The sequence below is a fragment of the Thamnophis sirtalis genome, unplaced genomic scaffold (assembly GCF_051295495.1).
Source record: "Thamnophis sirtalis isolate CommonGarterSnake01/CBP01778 unplaced genomic scaffold, rThaSir2_p1.2 scaffold_12, whole genome shotgun sequence".
NCBI classification, from domain to species: Eukaryota; Metazoa; Chordata; class Lepidosauria; order Squamata; family Natricidae; genus Thamnophis; species Thamnophis sirtalis.
In genome coordinates this window covers 47,393,463-47,416,608 of record NW_028261392.1, presented here as the reverse complement: position 1 = coordinate 47,416,608, position 23,146 = coordinate 47,393,463, and the positions used below count along the sequence as shown (strand labels likewise).

Sequence of the window (23,146 nt, the reverse complement as noted above, 5' to 3'; positions counted from 1 at the left end):
AACTCTAGACTGCAGGCAAAACTTAAAGACTTAAAACCAGCTACAAATATTAAATAAACAGATAGTTTGAACTATCATGTTTTCGTGACTAAATTCATAATTGACTGACCAACTTAGCAGACTTTACATAGGATGATCTGGGATAAAAATGAAGGTAGTTTGAGTTATGACCACTCATTTGTGACTGTACAAATTTATCACACTCCATAAGTGGTATCTAAGACCCAGTGGTGGGTTCCGAATCCTGGTGCAACGGGGCCGGGCATCCACCACATGCATGTGCGCAGAGCACATGCGTACTTACCACCCGCAGCACTCCAGCTGCTTGGCGGAGCATTGTGGAGGTGCCGTACACTCCGTGCGCATGCATAGAAGCCCTGATCGGCTCAAATACAGGTAAGGGCGGGCGGGTGGGCCCTCCGGAGCACCGTATGGGAATGGTACCTGGTGCTCCCAGCAGGCACCAGTACACCCATACCAGGACATACTGGTCGTATTCCACCACTGCTATGACCAGTCCTTGAAGTTCTAGCTATTGCAGCACCCCGTAGTCACGATTGCAATTTGGGCACTTGGTACCTGATTCACATTTATGACAGTTGCAGTTACATGATTGCCATTTATGACCTTCCCTGCTAGCTTCCCACAAGTGAATCAGAAAGCTGGCAGAGAGGGTGGGTCCCCCCCCCCCCAGGAATCCCAATATGAAGAACAAGATTCCAGGGATGTCATACTCCATACTTTAAAAAAAATTGAAGGGTTTTGCATACTTTTAAACATATGTTTATGAAATGGGAATATTATTCTAGTCTAACTATAATGTACTACAATATCCAAAAGACCTCTTATATTATTAATAGGAGTCAGATGACTGAACCAATTTACCTTCATTCTTTTAAAAAACTGTACTATCACAAACCTACTGTTTCAACCCATTGTGTTCAAACACTGCCATCAATTATCCAACAATCTGCATACTAAGGTTAAATTTTCACTATTGAAGTAAATTAATAATTCATGTAGACTTTTTCTGGACCTATAAAGTAAATAGCACAAAGCCAGTCCTTTGAAACCGTGTAGAATGGAAGGCGATTTAATACTACATTTTAAATACAGATTATACTGAAGTGCAAGAAAAGGGTTATAGCTTTGAAAATGTATTAAAATTGTAGTTTTTTAAAAAAGAACTGCAGTGAACACTAATTTATTTCACAATTTGAATTATTCATATGTAACATATTAAAATAGAAAATACCTACTAAATTTTACATAGAAAATATGACAAGTTATAAAATACTGAAAATATTTAAGCACCAGAATATCAATATTTGACATTTTTATGGATATATCAAGAAAATATTCAATAAAGTGCAATTAATTTCATTTCAACTTATGGTAAGCATTTTCTAAAAATATTTTTAACATTTAAGACTAGAATGTTCCTCTATTTTAGTTAGTTATCTTACTGAAGAACCTTTATGGCAGACGTTTATTGAAAGCACTCAGATTTGAGTTGAGAAACAAATGATTCGAACAGTTTGGCTTTGTTGTGGAAATGAAAGTGGTATATTTTTTTTAATAGAGAAGATAACCTGAGTGAATCCCAGAAAACTGTTAAACAGCTAAATATGACAAATCAGTATAGAATAGATCCAGGAACACAAAAGGTAACCCCGGAAATATATTTCATTATTACACAAGTAATTGTTACACAATTAATTGTTCTGGATTGAAACTGCCCTGTCAATTATTATGCCTTTTGATAAAATTCTTAAGTGTTTCAGTATTTCTTTGTCTCTATGAGTAAAAATAAGTTGACTCAATGACAGCAGGGCAGTATTTTTTAAAATGGGGTCTTCTAAATTAGTCTTCTGTTACCAGCAGAATGAAAAAATCATAATTATACGCATTAAAGCTGCACCTCCAATATAGTTAAGTGCACAAGCTTTTGAAACCCTATAAACTTGCAGGAATTCATTAAAAGTGTCCTAATTGCAATGGCAGTGACTAATCGAGAAAAAATAGGGTAAGTAATACTATTAAACTGTACATTTGTAACAGCAGTTGCATTTAATAACGAAAATGTGTTCTGCACTGAATGCTAGTTTTTGCTACCAGTATTATCTAATAATTTCCCTACACATGGAGAATTTGGGGTAATCTGAGATTTTTTAAATAATGAATAACCTGACAATATAACAAAAATCTCTGTATCATTCTTAGATATGATATGCTCCAGATTAATGTTTTGCAGGGGTAGGGGCCATCGTTCCCCACCTCTGTTTTACAGCATTTTGCAGTGTGACAAAAACATTTCAGAATTTATTTTAAGGCTTGCTTTGAACCATATATCTACATTTTGTCTCAGGTTGACAAGAACCAAAAAAAAAAAAAAGATTTCACATTAATAAATGTGGGTACCTGATATATATTTATCAGCTTCAATTAATTTTAATGAAATATTGAGCCTAATTAAATGCAAGGAATATTTAAGAGATATTTATTCATATTTCAAAATTATGCTTGTTTTCATGAATTTTCATATACATCTTTCATTCTAAACTGTAGGAATCATTAATTTATAATATTCTATCAGTTATCCTAAGATTATTCCAAAATGTATTCAGTAATATTGCATTAGTGACACATTTTCACTAAAAAGGATACTGAAATTATAGTACTGTATACAGCACCTTTCTACATGAAACAAGTTACAAGAGTCTCATAAGAACATCTTTGGAACTCTGGCAGCCACCTCTGGGAAATTGAGCTATATTGAGCTATAGCTATGTAATAGAGCTATAGTTCAGTGTAAAATAGTTGCAATATTTCTGGAAAATATGAATAAGAATTAGGAATGAGTTCTTCGGTTTTAAACTGTACATCCATGGGCCATGGTGGTACTTCGACACCAGGACATTGTGGTAAATGAGATTCTAGTCTGCTATTCCCCAATTACATTTCAAAGGAAATGTTACATTTCATGCAAAAAATTAAGCAATTTATCTGCATGACAGAAATAAGTTACTATGGTGTCCAGTGGAAAGACTCTGTTATTACCTTGTTTTTTTTAAACATTTTAATAAATTAACAAAATCATATGTGCTGATTAAAGGCAAAGATCACATTAGTCCTTTTTTATTTTTTAAAAAAACCTGTATAGATCTCACTTTTGGCCAATAAGGAGGGCCCATGGAGTAATACTGGTTCTTTGTCTTTTTACAGCACAATTGCATAGATGTGACATTATATTGAATTTCCTGGAGAACACAACAGAAAGTAGCAAACAATAGTGACTAGGATAAAGACTAGGAAAAGTGTAACTTGTTGGAACCAAACACAACGGTCAATCTGTTCTTGAAGTCTTCTATTAGCTTGTAGTAGTTGTCTTAACTGGAAAAAAGAGGAAAAATAGAAGATGTTATCAACAAAGATGTATTTTTCCCAGTTGATTTTGTCTACAATTTACCAGCATACAATATAGTGGGGATATAAATAGAAACAATTGTAAATCTTGTTTAAAATCACCAAATCACATACATAAACCAAACTATAAAAGAAACAAGAGATGTATTTCACTCAAATGTATCAAAAGTATTTTAAAGAAAGGCACAATCTTACAATTTAATAGTTTGAATATATAAAAGCAAAAAAAAAACTAGTTTGGAAGTATAGATGTACTGATTTTGATTTTGCATATCAGAATTATTTATTCATTTTAAAAGGAAAAAAAAATCCACTAAATCAAATGCAACAGAAAAGACCAGTTTTAAGGGTTCCTCATGTAAACTTGACTAAGATCAAAACTTTTTAAAGTATGGTTCTTCTACGTTTCTGTTGCATTATCTAAGAAGTGATGTTACAGGATTTAGTTAGTACAAAGAAAGAAAGAAGCCTACAGAAAAGTCTTGAATTTCATAATAAAGACCAGTGTATGTGTGAATGAAAATGAAAATGCATGTTTTGAACATTCATTCGTCTTAGAAAGGATCTTTTACTTTCAGGAGGAAATCAATTTCAGGGTGAATTGGGGAGGCAATTTTTATGTTTTAATATAAATGTATTTAAGAATGAAATGTTATAGAAATATATCTAATATCAATTATGTAAATTAGTTAAGAATGGAAGCTGAGAATCTAAAAGTTGTATGTCTGTGCATATAATGTATAGTACTGGAAAGCAGCTGATTTTCTATTATGTCAGCACTTTGGAAATGTCAACAGCTTTTTGGAGCCTGCCTTATCAAGAGATTTGGGTGAGTGAGGAATATACTAAAAAATCCCATTTTTTAATTTCCCTTGCTATGGCGTACTTAAGGAATGGTATAGCACAATTGAAAGAAAAGTAATAATAATAGTCATATGTGTTACCTGAAGGTGTAAATCTTCATTGGTTTTTGAAGGGCTGTTAAAGGCATTTTCATTTATGGTTAAAGAAGAAGGCTTGCTACTTTCTACAACATGGCATCTTAACCTGATATAGAAAATAATTATTTTGAGTTCAGTTCTACAGAATTATAGTTGTTTGTTCCTTGGGTTTCCATTTTTTATCTTAATGTTTTTCATATTTTATGTTTTTATATGATTCCCTTTATACTCTGGCATTAAAATAAAAGAGAAGAACATCCAGAAAATCACTGCATAAACAAAATGACACTGAACCAGTATACCAAGCAGAATATGGGAATGGGGCAAGGCACTGCACAAAATAGAAATATTCCTTTTGTAAAGGAATATATTTGAAGAATACAAAATCAAGTATAAAACATATGTACATACATAAAGCGTGAGCAAGACAAACTGATGAGGTGAAAATAATTAACTGGCTTTTCTTGGCTTTTCTACAGTGTAGACATTGAAAGGCAACAAGAAGAGACAAGACAAAAAGGAAACTGCAGAATCTTTATTGACAGGATATATTTGTAAATAGAAATACCTCCCTTCCCAAAAGTTTAGCTGAGCCAAGAAAAAGACCACCTTTTTTCTTGTTGAACTGTTTACAGCTCTGGCCACAGTTTTGTCTTTTTTTAGCAATTTGCACATGTTTAGTTTTATGCAAACTAGCTTTGTAATATTTAGCCAACTTTGACTGGTCTCAGAAGGTAAGTAAGATCCAGTCTTGTTAATACTTGAATAACAAACCACCAGGAAATTTTAAGTTCGACTGAGAAGAAAACATTGTGGAAGAAGGCATTTAATGATGTCAATTTGATAGTCAATATAAAATGTTTACCTATGTTCCATCACTTTATTTCTAGGAATTTCTTTCCAAAATTGAGATAGTTCCTGTGCTCGTATTCCAGAACACTGTTCCATTTCTGCTGCCATAACTAGAAAACGGTCTTGCAAAGAAGCCGCACAACCTAATCAACCAAGACAGCTTAATAAAATTTATTGTATTTCATTTAGATATAATCAACAGCCCATAGGGGAAAACATTACATTTTGATAGATGTGTACATACTATGTTCATAGTTATTTTACATAGTTAATTTGCTACAACAAATGTAGCACAGCAAATACTGAACACAAATGTGCAACTCTCAAATTTCACAAAACTCTTGAGAAGAATAGAAGATGAAAAGGAAAAAATTGTGGAGACTTTATTGACTCTAAATTTGACAATGTATTTAGCCAAGTGCAAATCTTCAGAAAGAATAGTTTGAGTGGATGATCTTATAAGACTGATGGACAGTAAGATAACTTATATTCAACATTTTTAAGTTAATTGAAATATATTTTCAATGTAGAAATTTACTTAGAACAAATATAACTGGGTTAAACTGGGTTATTTTATTTATTTTTCTATTATAATGTCCTAAATAATTTTTAATCAAAGATATACATGTTTTATATTTTAAATTTATCCATGAGAAAGTCATGTGAAATACTTTCAACTAAAATCAAGTTGCTGTAAATTTTAAAAATGAGCAGGGCATATTTGCACACAAATATTTTATATTTTTATATAGTATCTGGCAATGAAGGTTATTTAAAAATATTAATCAGCATTAGCATAATTTAATTAAACTCTGTAGGGTACAGCAAAATTTATTTTTCTAAGCTTAATGTTTTTTTAAATTGTTTTAAATAGCTCATAACTTGAAAATGCATGAAAAATTAAGTTTGTTTTTATGAAATTGGAAAAACTTCAGATATATTTTAAGAAAGGTATTAGAAGACAATAATACAAAAGTAATGAGACTGAGAATTCAGATTTTACCATTTTGTGGATACTTTATTTCAAGATTGGGAGCAATTTTGATTCTCTTTCTTCTCCCGTCCAAACAAACGTAATATGGGGATAATTGAATTAAGTTATTTTAATTAAGGCAGAATTTTTTTTTTAAACAGAACTTTTTTATTTTTCTTTAAAAAATTTAAAAATTTAAAGAATTTAAGAGCTGCCATTTAAGTTTAAATAGATGATCTGATTTCAACTGTACCTTCTTTCCAGAACTTGTACAAAAATTATCAATCTTCTCAAGTCAAAGTATATTAGACAATGATTGCATTCTATGTGTAAATAGCAATGCAATTTGTTACTTACCCCCATGAAGAGATACAACAATATCTACTGAGGTGCCAGGTTCACAACTGCTGTTACTTGGTTTTACTCTGTATTTGTCAGGAGCAGTTGTTCTCACCTATATGAAGGATATTTGCATTAACAACAGTTCTCCCATAAAACATTTTATATCTGAAACCTTTTTCTATTTTTAAGGAAGCTGTGCAATTCAGTTTTGTGTTTTTTCATGTCTTTATAAGGAATGAAGCAAATATTTTAGGCATACTTTTAAAACATGCATTTTGTAGTTTAATAATAATATTTAATATTCCTTGAAATGCACCATCATGGCAAAAGGATGATTGCCCCATTCAGCCCAAAGGATTCTTCCAACTAGGGAATATTACTCAGGTAACCTGAATCTTTCCTGATGAATATAGAAATACCTAGGGAACTACAGAGAAAAATCAGATTTTTGAACTCCATGACAAGATATTTTTTAAAAGCAAACATGCAAATATAAATATATTTATATGCCCCTTATCTACCATCTAAATAATTTAAACATAAAAACTATTATTTACCTTAAATGCCACTGCATTTTTAGTAACATTTGTCAGAACTATCAAACATTTTTTCTCTGCAGTTTCTTTGGACCCAAAATGCAATTCCTCTGCCGGACTATTGAAAAACATAACATTTTCTACAATAACTATTTGAAAAGACTGCAGGCTTACATTATTTTCTTTAAAATAGTTAAGCAATTTATTTAAAACAATTATATGTGATTTATTAGGCTCAAAAACAATACTTCAAAAGCTTTAAATTTTAAGGAGTATTTTAAAGGCTTTTAACAATACTTCAGGTATTTTTTTACAATACATAGTATAATGTGCAATGGAGATGAAATTCTCCTTTGCATTGCAAAATATGAAACATTGTTAAAATAATGCAACATTTGAAAACATGCATTATTTGAAAAAATACAATCGGACTCCAATGAATCGAGGACAAAGCAATCACAATATTTAGAACAAGTAACAAAAAGTCTTCTCAAGTTTGTTTTGTTTTTTTGAGTTTCCTGCCCTGTGCTTCACAATATGGTCAGTAACTTGTTGAACAAGAATGATGGATGTTATGCTTTGATATATTAGTGTGCCCTATTGGAAAAGGCTAGCCCATTAGCTTTAGTATAGCAGCAGCTCTTCAATGTCTTTCCCTGTCCCAGGAAATACATTTTAGAAAAAGTAGAACTTGAATTGAAGATGTGCAAATTGATCTTCAACATCTGAAGTTAAATAACCTTTTTCATATCTTTTACCAGTCTATAGCAGAAATATTGGTAATTTTCACACTGAACTTATTGGCTTTCAAAATATAGCTTATTTGGGACCAAAGTATTGGCAATAATAAAATTTATAATGTATTTAATTTAAATGTAACTGTCCATGTCATCTTAGAAATGGCTTCCTAAACTTGTTATATTTAAAAGAAGAACTCTCATTCAGTAAACACTTTGTGTTTGTAACACATACTGTTATTAGAATAGATAATTTTTCAAATTAGTTTCTATAAAGGACTACAAAAAGCTTATAGAAAGTGAGGCATAATTACATTTATTTTGTTCCAAACTGAGAAAAGGAAAATGCTTTGTAATCCAGCCGTCAGAAGCTGTCCTGTCCAAAATAATCTACTTCTTCAATTGAGGCTGTGCTATTAAACCATGTAAAAGTCTACAACGTGAAGGTAATTATTACTGTCATTTACCTGATATGCAATAAAGATCCTTTAAAAGTGGTAAGTATTTTCTTGGCATTTTTTGTTTTAGAATCTAATTTGTCACACTCTTCTGATTTTGGAGTCTGTTCTGAAGTATTTCCCTAAGCAAGCAAACAAAAACAGCAACTATGTATATACAGGGTTAATTATTTTGTACAATAGAATAGAATTATACAACTACATTTTCAGCTATTGAATTAGAGTACATGAAAAATAAGAATACCAAATGTAAGTAGGATCATATAATAGAGAGAGAAGGGGATAGGGGAAGAAAAATGAAAGCTATATAGTCTATCCTACTACGTACTGATGTATGTTTCAAACACTGCAAAGTTTTATAGAAATAATTATCTTTTTCACAATCTTGAAAAAAATCTGGTTGTGCTTGGTATTGTAAGTAATGTATTATATATCCTAAACCTTCAAAACAAAGATGATATTCCTATAAACACTGGGAATTCTTTAGAAAAATGGTTACAATTAGCATTTATAAATAATTTTTACTCTCACTTCCTTTTTAAAAAGAAGTTGATCATTTATATTGTATCATTCATATTGTGAGTATCATGATGGTTTTACATAAATCTTGTACAGCTACATATGCAGAGTTTTGTTTATTGTACTTCAGGAAGCATTTTATAAAGCTGGAAAAGACAGAAAAGGCTTGCCAAAATGATCAGAAGATTAGTATAATTCTATGTGGAAAGGGTACAATATATATATAGCTAAGCCAGGGAAATAGGTATATATTGTGTCACATCCTCTGGTATTTATCAGCACAATTGCAACACAAATGTAACAAGGCAATATAAAAAAAATGGCTTTCTGCCTGGATGGCTCCCAGAGTGACCCGATAGACAGAAAAGGGAAGCAGTATGCTCCCTCCCATATTTGGGCGTACCGGGGTTGTGACACAATACATACCTATTTCCCTGGCTTAGCTGATAAAGGAGAAGAACCTGTGGCTTAGTGGCTAATATAACTGCCTAATATGCAATACAGCCCAGGTTCGATTCCCAGTAAGGGTATGGCTAGCTGATAAGAGCTAAATAGTTTGAAATAGATCTATATAAAATATAAAAAAATATCCAGAGTCATCCAGTGGAGGGAAAAGACAAGAAAATGTACAGAATTTGCTACATGACCTTTGACAGAGGAAAACTTATACAAGATCTTCTATAGGTGGCACATCCCACCCACAAGATTAGCTAAAATTAATAAAAACCTATTGCCACGATGTTGGAGATGTAATGTTGCACTAGGAACCTTTTACCATATGTGGTGGGAGTGCCCGAAAGCTAGGGATTTTTGGCACCAGATAAGAAGGTATTTGGAAGAGATGCTAAATCAAAGCATGGAGTTGAGGCCAGAACTATTTTTATTAGGGCTCAAAAAAGAAAAATTTGGCAAAGATGGACTATATTTAATGCTGCATATATTAACTCATTTTTGCACAAAAAAAAATTGAAAAATAAAGAGAATCCCTCTGAACAAGAAATAATAAGTAAGATACTGATGTGCGCAGAAATGGACAGATTGACTCAAAGACAAGGGTGAGACGGAATATCATGAAATCTGGGACAAATGGTACTGATGGTTAGAAATAAGGGAAAATGGTCAGGACAAAAAAAATGAATTGGAAAATAGGGTATTAAGATTGTGTGATAGGTAGGAATCGGATATGTATCTGAGGGTCAGTAATCAGATAAAAAAGGGATTAATGGACTGATAATCTGATTGACTACGCATACCTATGTAATGGATATAAAAGGTAATTGTTCTAAGATTCAAAAACTATATGGAAATGTTCATACCAGAAACATCGCACTATGTCCAAAGTTTTCAATGTTTATCTAATAAAAAACTTTAAAAAAAAATCTTTGATGGAGGTTACAAATTTAGCTTTGAGGGGAGGGATAAGAAGATTGAGGTAAGATAAGGCCACTGATACCTATTAGTTATGCATGACTGCTTTTTTTCTAAAAATCTGGCAAGCAACAAGAGCAGATAGTTTTTGATGTTACGAAGACATAAGCAAAAAATGATTGCAGTTTTGTACATTTAAATGAAACTAGTGAACATGTAAAAGTTAAAATTTTGGCAGATAGTAAAGTGATAGCAAAATGGCAAAATGGTCCGTACATGTTTCATGGGTCTTGGGGAAGGTAAAGATTTCATATGCTGCTCCAAGGCTTTCAAACTCAGTGTCATCTTTACCTTCCAACATAATACTACACTTTATTAATTAACATATATGAATATATATTAGAAGGAAATTTAAATACTGCACTAGAATATTTCCTATAGTAGTTAGTATACTTTGATCTATGAACTAATGAAAGCCAGAGAGAATTGTTATGTCTCCATGACCATAAATGAAAATCATGTTAAAGTGTGATGAAATATATTTGTAAGCCGAATGCCCAAACTATAATTAATGGGTGGAAAGACTGGTTTGCCAAAGAGAAAACACACAAAGCAGCAGTATTAATCCTCCATAATAGCCCATGCGTTGCATGGTAAGAAATATAGGTAGTCCTTGACTTACAACCATTCATTTAGCAGCCATTTAAATTACAACATTGAAAAAAATGGCATGACCATTTTTCATACTTACAACTGTTGCAGAATCCCCATGGTCACATGATCTAAATTTGGGTGTTTGGTATGTATTTATGATGGTTGCACTGCCCTAGGGTCATGTGAGCTATTGTAACTTTCTCAGTTAGCTTCCAACAAGAGTAGTCAATAGGGGAAGCTGGATTCACTTAATGACTGCATGATTCACTTAACAACTGCAATAATTTGCTTAACAATTACGGCAAAAAGGCATAAAATGGGGCAAAACTCAACAACTGCCTTGCTGAACAACAGAAATTTTGGGTCAATTGTGGTCATAAGTTGTGTAAAGTACATTTAGATGAAATAAATGGGAACAAAGAGATGGCAAAGATTTTCAGCACATCCTCTTGATATGGATAGGACTGTCAAGTTACTGAGATAAAGATATCAATGTATTAATGTATGGCATAGACACATACGCACCAGTTTAGGTACTAAATGTAGAAATTGGATGTCACTTCTACAGTACAAAAGCAATTTTTATGTATGTGAATACTTTGGAGGATAGGACTGCAGCTTAAGTTCCAGTCAGTATTGGTAGGAATATAGGGCGTTTTAGCTAAAACATTTTGATGATGCTAGATTGTCTTTCCTTAGGTTAAGTAGAAATATGAATCTTGGAATAGCTCCAGTATCAATACTTCTTTGTTTTAATCTATATTTTACATGTGAGCATCAATTTTGAAATACAGGTTGTCTTTGGGTTACGATTGGGACCAAAATTTCAACTGTTCATGGGCATAAAACACAGTGTCACATGACTGCCTCCCTTAGCAACAGCAGTCCTGGCAGTTCTAGTTGTCATTGTAACTGGAAAACTGCATGAGTCATTAAGTGAGTACTTCACACAACTTCTTATAACAGACAAAAGAATCAAAGTTATGTATCAGAAAGTGAAACACAAAAATTGAAGTTCTACATCAGAACAAAAAGGTATTCCTCAGATGAAATTTGGCAATATTAACCAAGAATTAAAATTGGCTGTCTGCAATGAGCATATAAGTTTTTTTATAACATGGACTTTAGATTCTGACAGCAATATATCATGGTCAAACACTTCTTAGGCATTTTTATTAGGTGTTGCAAATTAACAGTAACATGGGAAATATAGACATGCAACAGTGAGATATGTCATTCTCTTATGTACCCTTCAGTTGAGGGATACCTTTTTTGAATTGAGTCCTTGTTCTTCAGTAGTATCTATGTTGTCTTTGTTATTGGTTTCTACTTCTTTGCATTCAGTTTCATCTTCACTGGCAATAGGTCCATTTTCACATAATGGAGTTTGGAAATCATCATCAACTAATGGAGGATAACTGTATTTGAAAGTATCCTATAACAAAAAGAAACCATAAGAAACAAATACTGAATTTTTCAGAGTGTAAGACGCACCAGAGTATATGACGCACCAAGGTTTTGAAGAGGCATTTTTTAAAAAAAATATTAGGTAGCTAGGTAAGTAGGTAGATAAGAGGGAGAGAGAGAAATACAGTAGGTAGGTAGGGAGAGAGAGTAGGTAAGTAGGTAGGTAGATATTTCCAGGTGTATTTATCCATGTGCTGGAAAAGGAAATCGCTGACAACCTGCAGCACCTAAGACTTGTTTCTGCTGGCACAGCACTTGATCAATGAAATTCTCATCAATCACTCTAACTAAAGAGCTTTCCGAAAGGAAAAAAAAGTTTTTGTTCTCTGCAAACCTCCCAAAAATGGCCCATTTTTCAGGAAAATGGGCCCATTTTTTTTCAAATAAAAAGCATTTGGGGGGCTTGCAGAGTGCTCCGGGGGGGGGGGGAAGGCCCATTTTTCATCAAAAAAAAAAGTGCATGCATAGCCTTATAGAGGCTTAAAGAGTGCTGCTGGGGACTGGGTTGGGGGGGGGCAAAAAACAGCCTATGTTTTGCTCATTTCTGCCCTCCCCAGCTCCAGGAGCTCTCTGAAAGCCTCCATAAGGGTATGCACAGTCATTTTTGTGAAGGGAGCAGGGCTTCGGGAGGCAAAAATATGCTGTATTTGACGCATAAGACGCACCCAGATTTTCAGCCTCTTTTTTGAGGGAAAAAGGTGCGTCTTATACTCCAAAAATATGGTACATTATTTGTGGCTATGAAAGACAAGACTTGTGGGTGGACAGAATATGAAATTTTATAGAAAAGAAACTGGATTCAATTAGAAACAATCCCAAAAGTAATGTGGGTGGAACAGTCAACTTTGTTCGCTCTTTAAGTGGCTCCATTTTACCGGAAGAGTTACCGGAAACTGAATTTTTTTGCTTGTTCCGGTTTTCATAAATCTAGAATCTACAAGATTCTGAGGATTTGGTGGACTACCAAGTGGCAGAAAGATCTCTCTTTGCTGCTAACACTGGAAAGGAAGTACTAGGTTCTTTAGAACACTGACTCAGTGTTTAAAGGAATGTATACCTTCCACCAACTGCATTTTGCAAGAGAGAACAGCAAAGCCCTTAGTAAGCTGTACTGAGAAACTGGAGAGCTTGAGAACTCGGTTGAACTGTGGGCTGCAGTTTCCATCAGATAAAATATTTGATCCTAAGAAATACACTACGATTGTCATTACTATTTCCTGGTGACAACTACAGATTTAAACTGCAATGAAATGCCACACCTAAATACTTTTTCCCCATTTGGAGAATCATACTTTCAGATTCCTTCCAAAGCTGCTGAATCTGGAAAGAACAAAGGATATGGATATGCAGATTTTGGAGGGATTTGCACATTCCTAATACATAATGAATGAATATTTATCCAAGGCACCTGAGGATAGAACAAGAAGCAATGGGTGGAAACTAATCAAGGAGAGAAGCAACTTAGAACTGAGGAGAAATTTCCTGACAGTTAGAACAATTAATCAGTGGAACAGCTTGCCTCCAGAAGTTGTGAATACCCCAACACTGGAAGTCTTTAAGAAGATGTTGGATAGCCATTTGTCTGGAACGGTATAGGGTTTCCTGCCTAGGCAGGGGGTTGGACTAGAAGACCCCCAAGGTCCCTTCCAACTCTGCTATTGTATTGCATTGTATTTCAACCTTCATTAGTCTTCTATCTTTTCTTATGCAAATATGAAATCCTGTAATAATCACAAATGGTATTTGAAAAATATTCTTATAGGGGCTTACAAAACATGACCTTGGAGCTGGCTAATTTAACTAATTCATTAGTTAGCACTGCAGCTAGATAATTAAGGATCTTTTTTAAAAAAAAACGTAAATCAGAGAAAGCATTAGTAGACATAAAACAAAATAGAAATTTATAAAGATTGAACAAAATGTTCATTTTCCCATGAATGACTAATTCAATATCAAATATATTGAGTGAATATACTAGAATACTAATAATTCCTTTATTAGTTATTAATAGTCATCTCATATACATTACCATAATTGCACAATTGCATACTTACAGTCCCACCCATATAAGGTGGTAGGTATTCAGCAGTTATGTACTCCTGGATTTCATTCTTATTGGTCAACTTCAACAAGGTAGCTGCTTCTGGACCCAGCCAATTTTTTACAATTTTAAAAGCAGCTAGATAAGAAGAGAGGAATAATCATGATAGTAAAAGCTTTTTCCAACCTATTTTTATTAATATGACATATAATGCAAATTCAACTCAGATTAGTGCCATTACTTAAAATTGGAATCATAAAATAACTTAACAGAATCCCACGTTTGGGAAAAAAACATGTTCAGAATCGACTGGAACATAATAATTTTAAAGTGACTTTTGATGCCGCAGATAAAATAAACTTAGAAATCTAAAATACATTCATGCTTTTAATTCAACTGTTAATCATAAGAATACCACTCCCACTAATGAAATAAAAAACATTTGAAGAAATATTAACTTCTACAGTTTTTTAAGGTACTCTCTAAAGATAATTTAAAATTGTAACTCACCATTCATTACCCAAGGCAATTCAAAAATCACAATTTTTGCTGCAAGAACAAAAAAGTTTTTATTTATCTGTTATTTATTTAGAAAATTTATTTGCTGTCAATCTTGTATCCAACAACTCTGGGAGGTTTTTGTTTCCATGAGCTCATTACAGAAAGTGTGCTTTGATAATTTTTTGAATCTTAAGGATGAAATTAAATCAATCTTGTTAAAAAAAGTTAAACTGCAATCCAAGGTGCTCTTATTGAAAATGAAAATGTCACAAGTTTTCTTCAGCAGTATATCTATAACACTATTCTTCAACTCAAATCATCTTGCAGCATGTGGAATCTTCCAAACTGATATAATATGTCCTAGCTTCTTACCTCTCTTCTCTCACAGGCCAGAACTTTTTCTGGTTATTCTAACTAGGTCAGATCTACTGTTTTCTGTCATGCTGTTAGAGCATTGCAAAAATATTCCTATACATCAGCATATATGTCCTTGGAGGACAGTTCAGTAGTCCAGTGCTTGAGGTGTATGCTTCTCTTTGCTCTTTATACAGATTATCATAGATAACATTTATCCATCCTATCTTAAATAAATTATCTGACAAAGAGGATGACTCTATCTGTCACTTCTCCCATCTGACCATCCTGGGTTGCCCAATTTGATCGTATGTCTCTGCTTGTGACTGAAAACTTCTTTTTGGCTTCATTTTTTTCTATTTTATCTTTATTTCAGCCATCTCATTGGTTGCTTTAAGCCCTTCAGAAAGATTTGATTTGATATGGATGGCTTCATACTTACTGAGAAAGTTAGGATAATATACTTTAAAACAGCTAATGATATACCGGACAAAGTCGAAATCCTAAAATAAAAACAGATTATTTTTATTAGTCAGCAGATATTTTGCTTAGAAATCACCCTTAGAGAGTTTTAGAAGTGAGTTAAGAGTTTCAAGCATTTTTATGTAGCATATAATATATAAAATTTTATTTCCTTACTAGAAAAAATATTCAAAGGATAAATCTTAAGTAAGTTTGTTAAGTTTATACAGAAGCAATCTATTCAAATTGCCTATAATTTTAACTGGGTGTGCAATTTTAATAAAACCCTCTCAGAGTTCGTAATAGTTACAATGAGAACAAAAATCAATCCATATTGCACCCTGCATGCACTCTCATGATATTTTTTGCTGACTTGTCACAAGAAAACATTTGACTGCTTCATCAGAAGGCTGATACGAATGTGTTTTTCCCAATAGCTATATAATGATGAGTTGCTGTTAGGTCTTAAATAGATTTCCATGGGACTTTGCAAACCAGCATACATTATTACATAATTTTCCCCAATTAAGTAAATAGAATACTTATGCTAGCTTTTATTAAAGAGCTAAGTTTGTGATTCATGAGCCAGTCAATCCAGAATACTTAAGATGTATGCCAAAGAGCAAATAATTAATTTAAATTCCAGTACTCTACCTAGAGGATTATCTAAGGCTGTTCCATATAAATTCAATTTTAAAGCCACAATAATATGAAATAATTTTAAAAATGCTTACGATATTACTCAGTCCAGTGTCAGCCATGTCGAACACCACTGTCAATGGCTTTCCATTTTCTCTTTTTGCATAGCGCTCTAACCAAAAGGCTACTAGTTTCTTTTTTTCAAATTGTGTTTTAGAATCTTTTGTATGTAATTTCACTCGGAACCAAACTAATGTGGGGAGGGGAAAATACATATAAATGTGTCAAAAAGGTAATAACAACTTTTAGGCTATCTCTAAATGAAGATACTATTTGTTTGTTTTTTAACATGTATGTTTTCTTTTTTTCATATGTCTCTGTAACTTCTTTATTCTTTTAATTTAAAATCTTAGAACATAAAACATTACAAATCAAAACTATTTTATACAGAAATTAATTTACTAATGTAACATTAAAATCATGTTACTGAATTAAAAACAATAATTCAATGTGGATGATTTGACAAATATAATGTCCAAATATAATTGTCTATTTTGAGTTGCACAGTATCTGCTGTGCACCTTAAAATAGGAAAACCTTTGAAAATTGCTGTTTGATTATGTACCACTACTTCAGAAAAATTCTGTATGTTTGATCCTTTTAACAACAATATTTTATCACATACTATCCTATCACTTTCCGGGAAGTATTTTGGTGCACATTTTAATCTAAGTGAGATAATGTCTGCACTTTTTAAATATTCCAATTACTATAAAGGCTATGCCTTCTAAATTAAAAATATACACCTTAACATATTGCAACGTTTAAAGAATCTAAAATGCCTAAAATTATGCTCCTCTAGCATCTTATAAAAGTATAGATTTCAGAGTCAACCATGCTGGGGTCCATAAATGATGAGGAGCTCAAATTAATTGAGTTTGTCCAGAATGCAGTCTACCCTTTTTATATTCATCAAATAAAAATTGTAACATTGCAGTGACAATATGACCCTAATGTCTATTAAATTTAAGGAGAGTAATTATTTATTTTTACTGAATTGGATTATACCAACCAGATTTGAAGTCCTATATAGTTATGATGCAAATGTCAGTAGGAAGACTGAAAACAGACAGAACAAGGACCTTTGTATAGGAGCCTCAAAAAGCAGCATTATGCATGGAAAATGTACAAACCTCTGAATCCACTTTTATGTGATGCAAGTCACTGTCACATTTTCTATCACTTCTTGTGATAGATTTCTTGTACAAAAAAAACTATTTTATACACAATTAAGCCTCTTGAATTGCAAATGAACTCACAATCCTTCCAAAAAGAATACCAAATAAACATTAATTCAATCCACAATTTAGCCCAATTTATTCTGAATTATCACTCAAATCATTACAGCCCTCAATTAAAAAACAACAACAATGAACATGTTCATACATGATCATCCATGGTTTATTTCATTATGGTTTATTGAATAAACCACAATTTGACTTATTTTAAACCAAGACCCAAGAAACCATATTATGGCTTAGTGAACAAAAAGTTTATTTAACCCTTAACTAGATAGAATAGGAAAAAAACAGTAGCATTTTCAAATTTAAAATGAAATCTATAATATGTTGTGTTATAGTTATATCACCTCTAAATTAAATATAGTATTAGTTAAAGCTATTTATATACCTGTTATTAAAATAAAAATGCAATTGCTCTTTTAATACAGATACATAAAGATTGTGTTGCTCCTCTTAAATTTGTCAGTAATTGTAAGCAATTTTAAATGTATATCAGTACTAAAGAAATACATGGGTTTTGTTAAACACCTCCACCACCAATGTCACTGATTTCAGTGACTTTATACCAATCCCTGTATTACTTTAAATTCTTCATTCTGATTCAATTTGTATTAATGAATAAATAAATAAAATTGTAAATTTGACTTACATATTTTATTCCCCTCCTTATCGTAACCATGTAGGTAAATAGCACCAACGTCAAGCAACAATTTTGGAAAAGAAGATTCAGTCAAATCTGAAGAAAAGAATCTTGTTTTATTATTACAATATTATTTTAGTATATCACATATTGTAACAGCAATCTAAAATCTTAAATAAAAAGAGAATATAACATTGCTATCTTTTAATCCAAATAAAAGAAAATGTTTTAATTCAAAGAAAAGTTATTTCCAATCACTATATTTTAGACCAAAGAGTATCGGTGATAGTTACAACCTAAAGAGTAATGCCAAATTTAGATACACATTTTTAAATCTAAAATGGAGTTTTAAATATTAGTTTAAAGTTAATTATATAATTTATTCTTATGTAATAGTTGCAGAACCCTTGACAATGAAGGAATTAGGCAACATTGAAAATCTGCAAGCAGAGTTCATGGTTTGATTCTTGGATGCTGCACAAACAAGATTCCTGGACACTGCTGTAAATTAGATCAGCAGTCCCCAATCTTTTTGGCTTTATGGACTGGTGAAGACAGGGAGGAGGGGGAGAAGGGATGGTTCTGTGTGAGCAACGGATGAATATGCACACCTCAATTTACACAATCGGCGGACATGCATGCATGCTGCTCACACAAATGGAGCTTTCCTTGCGCAGGTGCTTGCCCACTGCTTTTGTAGCCTGCTACCAGACAATGGGTCAGGGGTTGGTGACCTCTGAATTATATTTTATATATATAAAATATATATAAAATATATATAAAATATATATAAAATATATGTATGTGTGTGTGTGTGTGTGTGATATATATATATATATATATATATATATATATATATATATATATATATATATATATATATATATATATATATATATATATATATATATATATATATAGCAATAGCAATAGCAATAGCAATATAGCAATAGCAGTAGACTTATATACCGCTTCATAGGCCTTTCAGGCCTCTCTAAGCGGTTTACAGAGAGTCAGCATATTGCCCCCAACAATCTGGGTCCTCATTTTACCCACCTCGGAAGGATGGAAGGCTGAGTCAACCCTGAGCCGGTGAGATTTGAACCGCTGACCTGCTGATCTAGCAGTAGCCTGCAGTGCTGCATTTAACCACTGCGCCACCTTGGCTCAACCTTGGCTATATATATAGCTACAGAGCTCGACTCCTTATCAGCGAAGCCAGGGTGAAAGGTATATATTTAAAGTCACAACCCCTGGTATGCCCAAATATGGGAGGAAGATCACTACTTCCATTCTCTGTCCTTCGGCTCGTCACAAGAGACCATCCAGACAGAAACCCAATATTTTTTACTGTTGCCTTTTTGTTACATTTGTTATATTTGTGCTGATAAATAAATAAAGGGAGACTAGCATAGATCTATTTCAAGCTATTTAGCTCTCATCAGCTAGCCATACCCTTACTGGGATTAGAACCTGTGCTGTATTGCATCTTAGGCAGATGTGTTAACCATTAAGCCAACCATTAACACATCTGCCTAAGATGCAATACAGTACAGGTTCTAATCCCAGTAAGGGTATGGCTAGCTGATGAGAGCTAAATAGCTTGAAATAGATCTATACTAGTCTCCCTTTATTTATTTATCAGCACAAATACAACACAAATGTAACAAAGGCAACAGTAAAAATATTGGGTTTCTGTCTGGATGGGCTCTTATGACGAGCCGGTGGACAGAGAATAGAAGCAGTGAACTTCCTCCCATATTTGGGCATACCAGGGGTTGTGACTTTACACACACACACACACACACACACACACACACACACACACACACACACACACACACCAGTAAGGGTATGTCTAGCTGATGAGAGCTAAGTATGAGCTGATGAGAGCTAAATAGCTTGAAATAGATCTATACTAGTCTCCCTTTATTTATTTATCAGCACAAATGCAACATTAGTTAGTTTATTTAACTCTTCCATTATGTCACTAAAATTTCTATGTTATTATATTTAAAGTAAACACACATATTATATGAAAATAAGGTATTATATGTACAGATGGTTGTCAGGTTATCATAGCAATTGACCCACAATGATGTGATCATAAAGCATATTATGTAACTACATAACTTAACAATTCTTAGCAACAAGCAGTCCTGGCTGCTGTTGTTAAATGAGGGCCATGCAGGTTGTTCAGCAAAGACCTCACATGTTTATGAATTCAAACTTCCTGCCAGTTTTCCCATTGATTTTATATGTAGAAATCTGGAGGGGAACGTAAGAAATCACAATCACATAACTGCTGGGATGCCGAAATGGTTGGAATCATAAAGACCTATCATAAGTACCATTTAGTCAGTACCATGTAACTTTGAATAGAACTTTGAACCTGCGACTACCAATATAAACATAACATTTAATAAGCATATTTATTAAATTTGTATGCCATTCATCTGATTATAGTTATACCCAGCTTTGAAATACCTAGTTTGATTTTCTTTCATTTTAGAATACAATTTCCTCTTGCAACAGTTACTTTCAGCTGTTTCTTTTTTTTATCAAATGCATATCAAAACATTTTTCAAACTGGTAAGAGATATCTTACCATAAACTGCATACTCTTTCCTCCACTGAAAGCTTTCATCAATCATCTTCAGTGTATCATCCACAATATCATCTCGCCATATTAAGAAATTATCAACCCAGGTATCATCCTGATGCAATCTTTCTATATCCCTGGAATCATATTTATCTCTTTTTGCTGATCAATATGAATAGAAGATAGTTATTTAATATATGTACTCGTAAAAAACTGGATCATAAAGAATATATTTAAAAGAAGTATTTGTAGCAAGCTAGTACTTAATTTATAAAATAATTAAACAAAATATCCTTTTTCTTGACTTACGGATGTAACCCTCCCCCCAATTGCAAATGAGTTCTAATTAATTTTCAAGTCCTTGAATATTTCAAACCTAAATGCCTGCAGAAGAAATACTTTTTCAAAATCATATTTGAGCTAGCAGGAAAAATGCAGCCTAGCCTTTCTGCTATTGAGAGGGCTGCACAACTGAACTGGAAAATCATATTTTTATTAAACATAGAACTTTATAAGTTTGGCTATACATATGATTCTCTGTTTTCTTTATCAAAGAACTCATTCTGTGAAAACCTAGGTAAGAACACAAATTCAGTATGAGAAGGTAAAATTTACAATAGGGTAACGTTTGTAACCACAATGTGTATATTATTTATTATAATTGTATAGTATGGACAGGTCAGTAATGCTTCTTTACTCTGCATCTGGTTTTTATCTTTAGATTACAAATAAGTAATAACATAAGCATGAAGGTAAATGAAGGTGACTCAAGGAGCACCATGATATAATGGGCAATTATTGCAATAAACAAATTACATTGGAAGTGTATGAAGAGGTAAGTGAAACCAAATGTTTACCTCTTAATAATCTTCTTAATCATGAGGATTTTCAAATTTAAAACTGTAGTCATTTACACAATCTTTAGTAGTCACAGAATACAAATATAAAGATATCCAAAAAGGAAAATTCAAGCTTTTTAAATCAATGTACCTCTGCCAATAATCAATATTTTTTCTTTCCTTTCTGTAATGTTATAAATGTACAGAATAAACTATAGTATAAACAGGATATTCATATTACCAACCTGATAAATATTCTGCCTCAAAACGTTGTCTGGTTTCACTTATTAAAGGGCCTCTGTTGCCCTGCTGAGAAAGAACACAAACTCATCAACACATTAAACGTTTCTATTTTTAGGTTGAGCAAACTTCACTTTTTCAGTCTACTGTTCTTTGGTTTTCTACTGTACTTCAAGTTCAAGTAATAAGTGCTAAGTAAGCAGTTTCTAAGTACATGGAAAGCTCAGGAACGTGTTCTGTTATTATAAACATTTCATGTAAAGGGTGGGTTGCTTCATTTGAGAGTCATTCTACTATTGTTACTACCAGAATTACAAGTCCTAGAGGACAGAAGTATTACAACTCGTTCTGTAAACCAGGTTCTGCAAAGAAGTCCAAATACATTCCTCTTATAAGTTTGAATCTCTGCTTAAAAATCAATTTTAAGCCAAAGTTTCTTTGTTTGAAGTCCTCAAAAAGGAATACCTGTGGCCCGCTGTTCTTTGCAAGAATGAGGTAACTTTTTAAGCACATCTGGGAAAGGAAGGGGGGACGCTCTGCACCAGTTTCACAGGATCAGATAGTCCAGCTGTCCCTATGAAGGAGCCTCTCTATATACCTGTGTACAACTGAGCATTTCTGAGCAGTATGGTCACAGGTTGTGGGAAGAAGGGCTAAATTATCTTCTCTGACGATCTGCCTTACTAGACTCTAAAAAGAGGATGCTGTCTTCTTATCTCAGCCATCTGGCAGTGGAAACATACTCAACTATGTTTGAATTTTGTTTTATTTGTATCCTGCCTTTCTGTTTTACCTATCTCCACAAATGAATTCATCGCACTCCCCTTTCCCTAGGAGGGGAAGATACGAAGAGTATTCTTTTCCACCTCTTGTGTTCTGTCTTCCAGACTATCTATCCTCAAGGGCACGCAGCTACTCACATCCGCCATGGTCCTGCTCACACCAGATTAGGAGCCGCAGCAAGGCGAACGAGAAAAAGGGAAGAAACACACGAACCAAAAGCAAAGGGCGCGTCACCCGGGCTGAAGTATGAATTGACACCAGCCGCCGCTGGGTACCTTCGGCTACAAGCGCGGCACGACAGGCCAATCACCGTCCTCTCCTTCGGCAGCAGCACCACCTCCTCTTTAAAAAAAAAAAGCAGCGAAGAAAGTTCCCACCCTCTACTTCCGCTTCCTTTCAAAGCCCGTCCAGCCCATTCCCTGCGCAATTCCGCTGCCTGCTAATTGGTTGCGTTGTCGTCTCCTCGGGGAA

General features: G+C 33.3%; 1 protein-coding gene across 3 annotated transcripts; it reads right to left on the bottom strand.

Moving 5' to 3' along the window:
• Positions 1 to 1,077: 1,077 nt before the first annotated feature.
• MOSPD2 (motile sperm domain containing 2) lies at positions 1,078 to 23,025 on the bottom strand. Of its 3 annotated transcripts, none has more exons than XM_087726231.1 (15): positions 22,813 to 23,025; positions 21,898 to 21,961; positions 20,820 to 20,975; positions 18,221 to 18,307; positions 16,366 to 16,520; positions 15,612 to 15,672; positions 14,825 to 14,863; positions 14,328 to 14,452; positions 12,074 to 12,241; positions 8,275 to 8,387; positions 7,092 to 7,188; positions 6,550 to 6,646; positions 5,233 to 5,362; positions 4,371 to 4,473; positions 1,078 to 3,393 (listed from the first exon to the last, which is right to left on the bottom strand). In XM_087726231.1, the coding sequence occupies exons 1-15, from the start codon at positions 22,819 to 22,821 to the stop codon at positions 3,247 to 3,249; spliced, it is 1,551 nt and encodes a 516-aa protein (XP_087582357.1). In that variant the 5' UTR covers positions 22,822 to 23,025; the 3' UTR covers positions 1,078 to 3,246. The 3 variants fall into 3 exon arrangements, with proteins under 3 accessions (XP_087582357.1, XP_013915189.2, XP_013915191.1); XM_014059714.2 differs by having other exon boundaries at positions 21,898 to 21,958; XM_014059716.2 differs by lacking the exon at positions 4,371 to 4,473 and having other exon boundaries at positions 3,259 to 3,393.
• Positions 23,026 to 23,146: the final 121 nt, after the last annotated feature.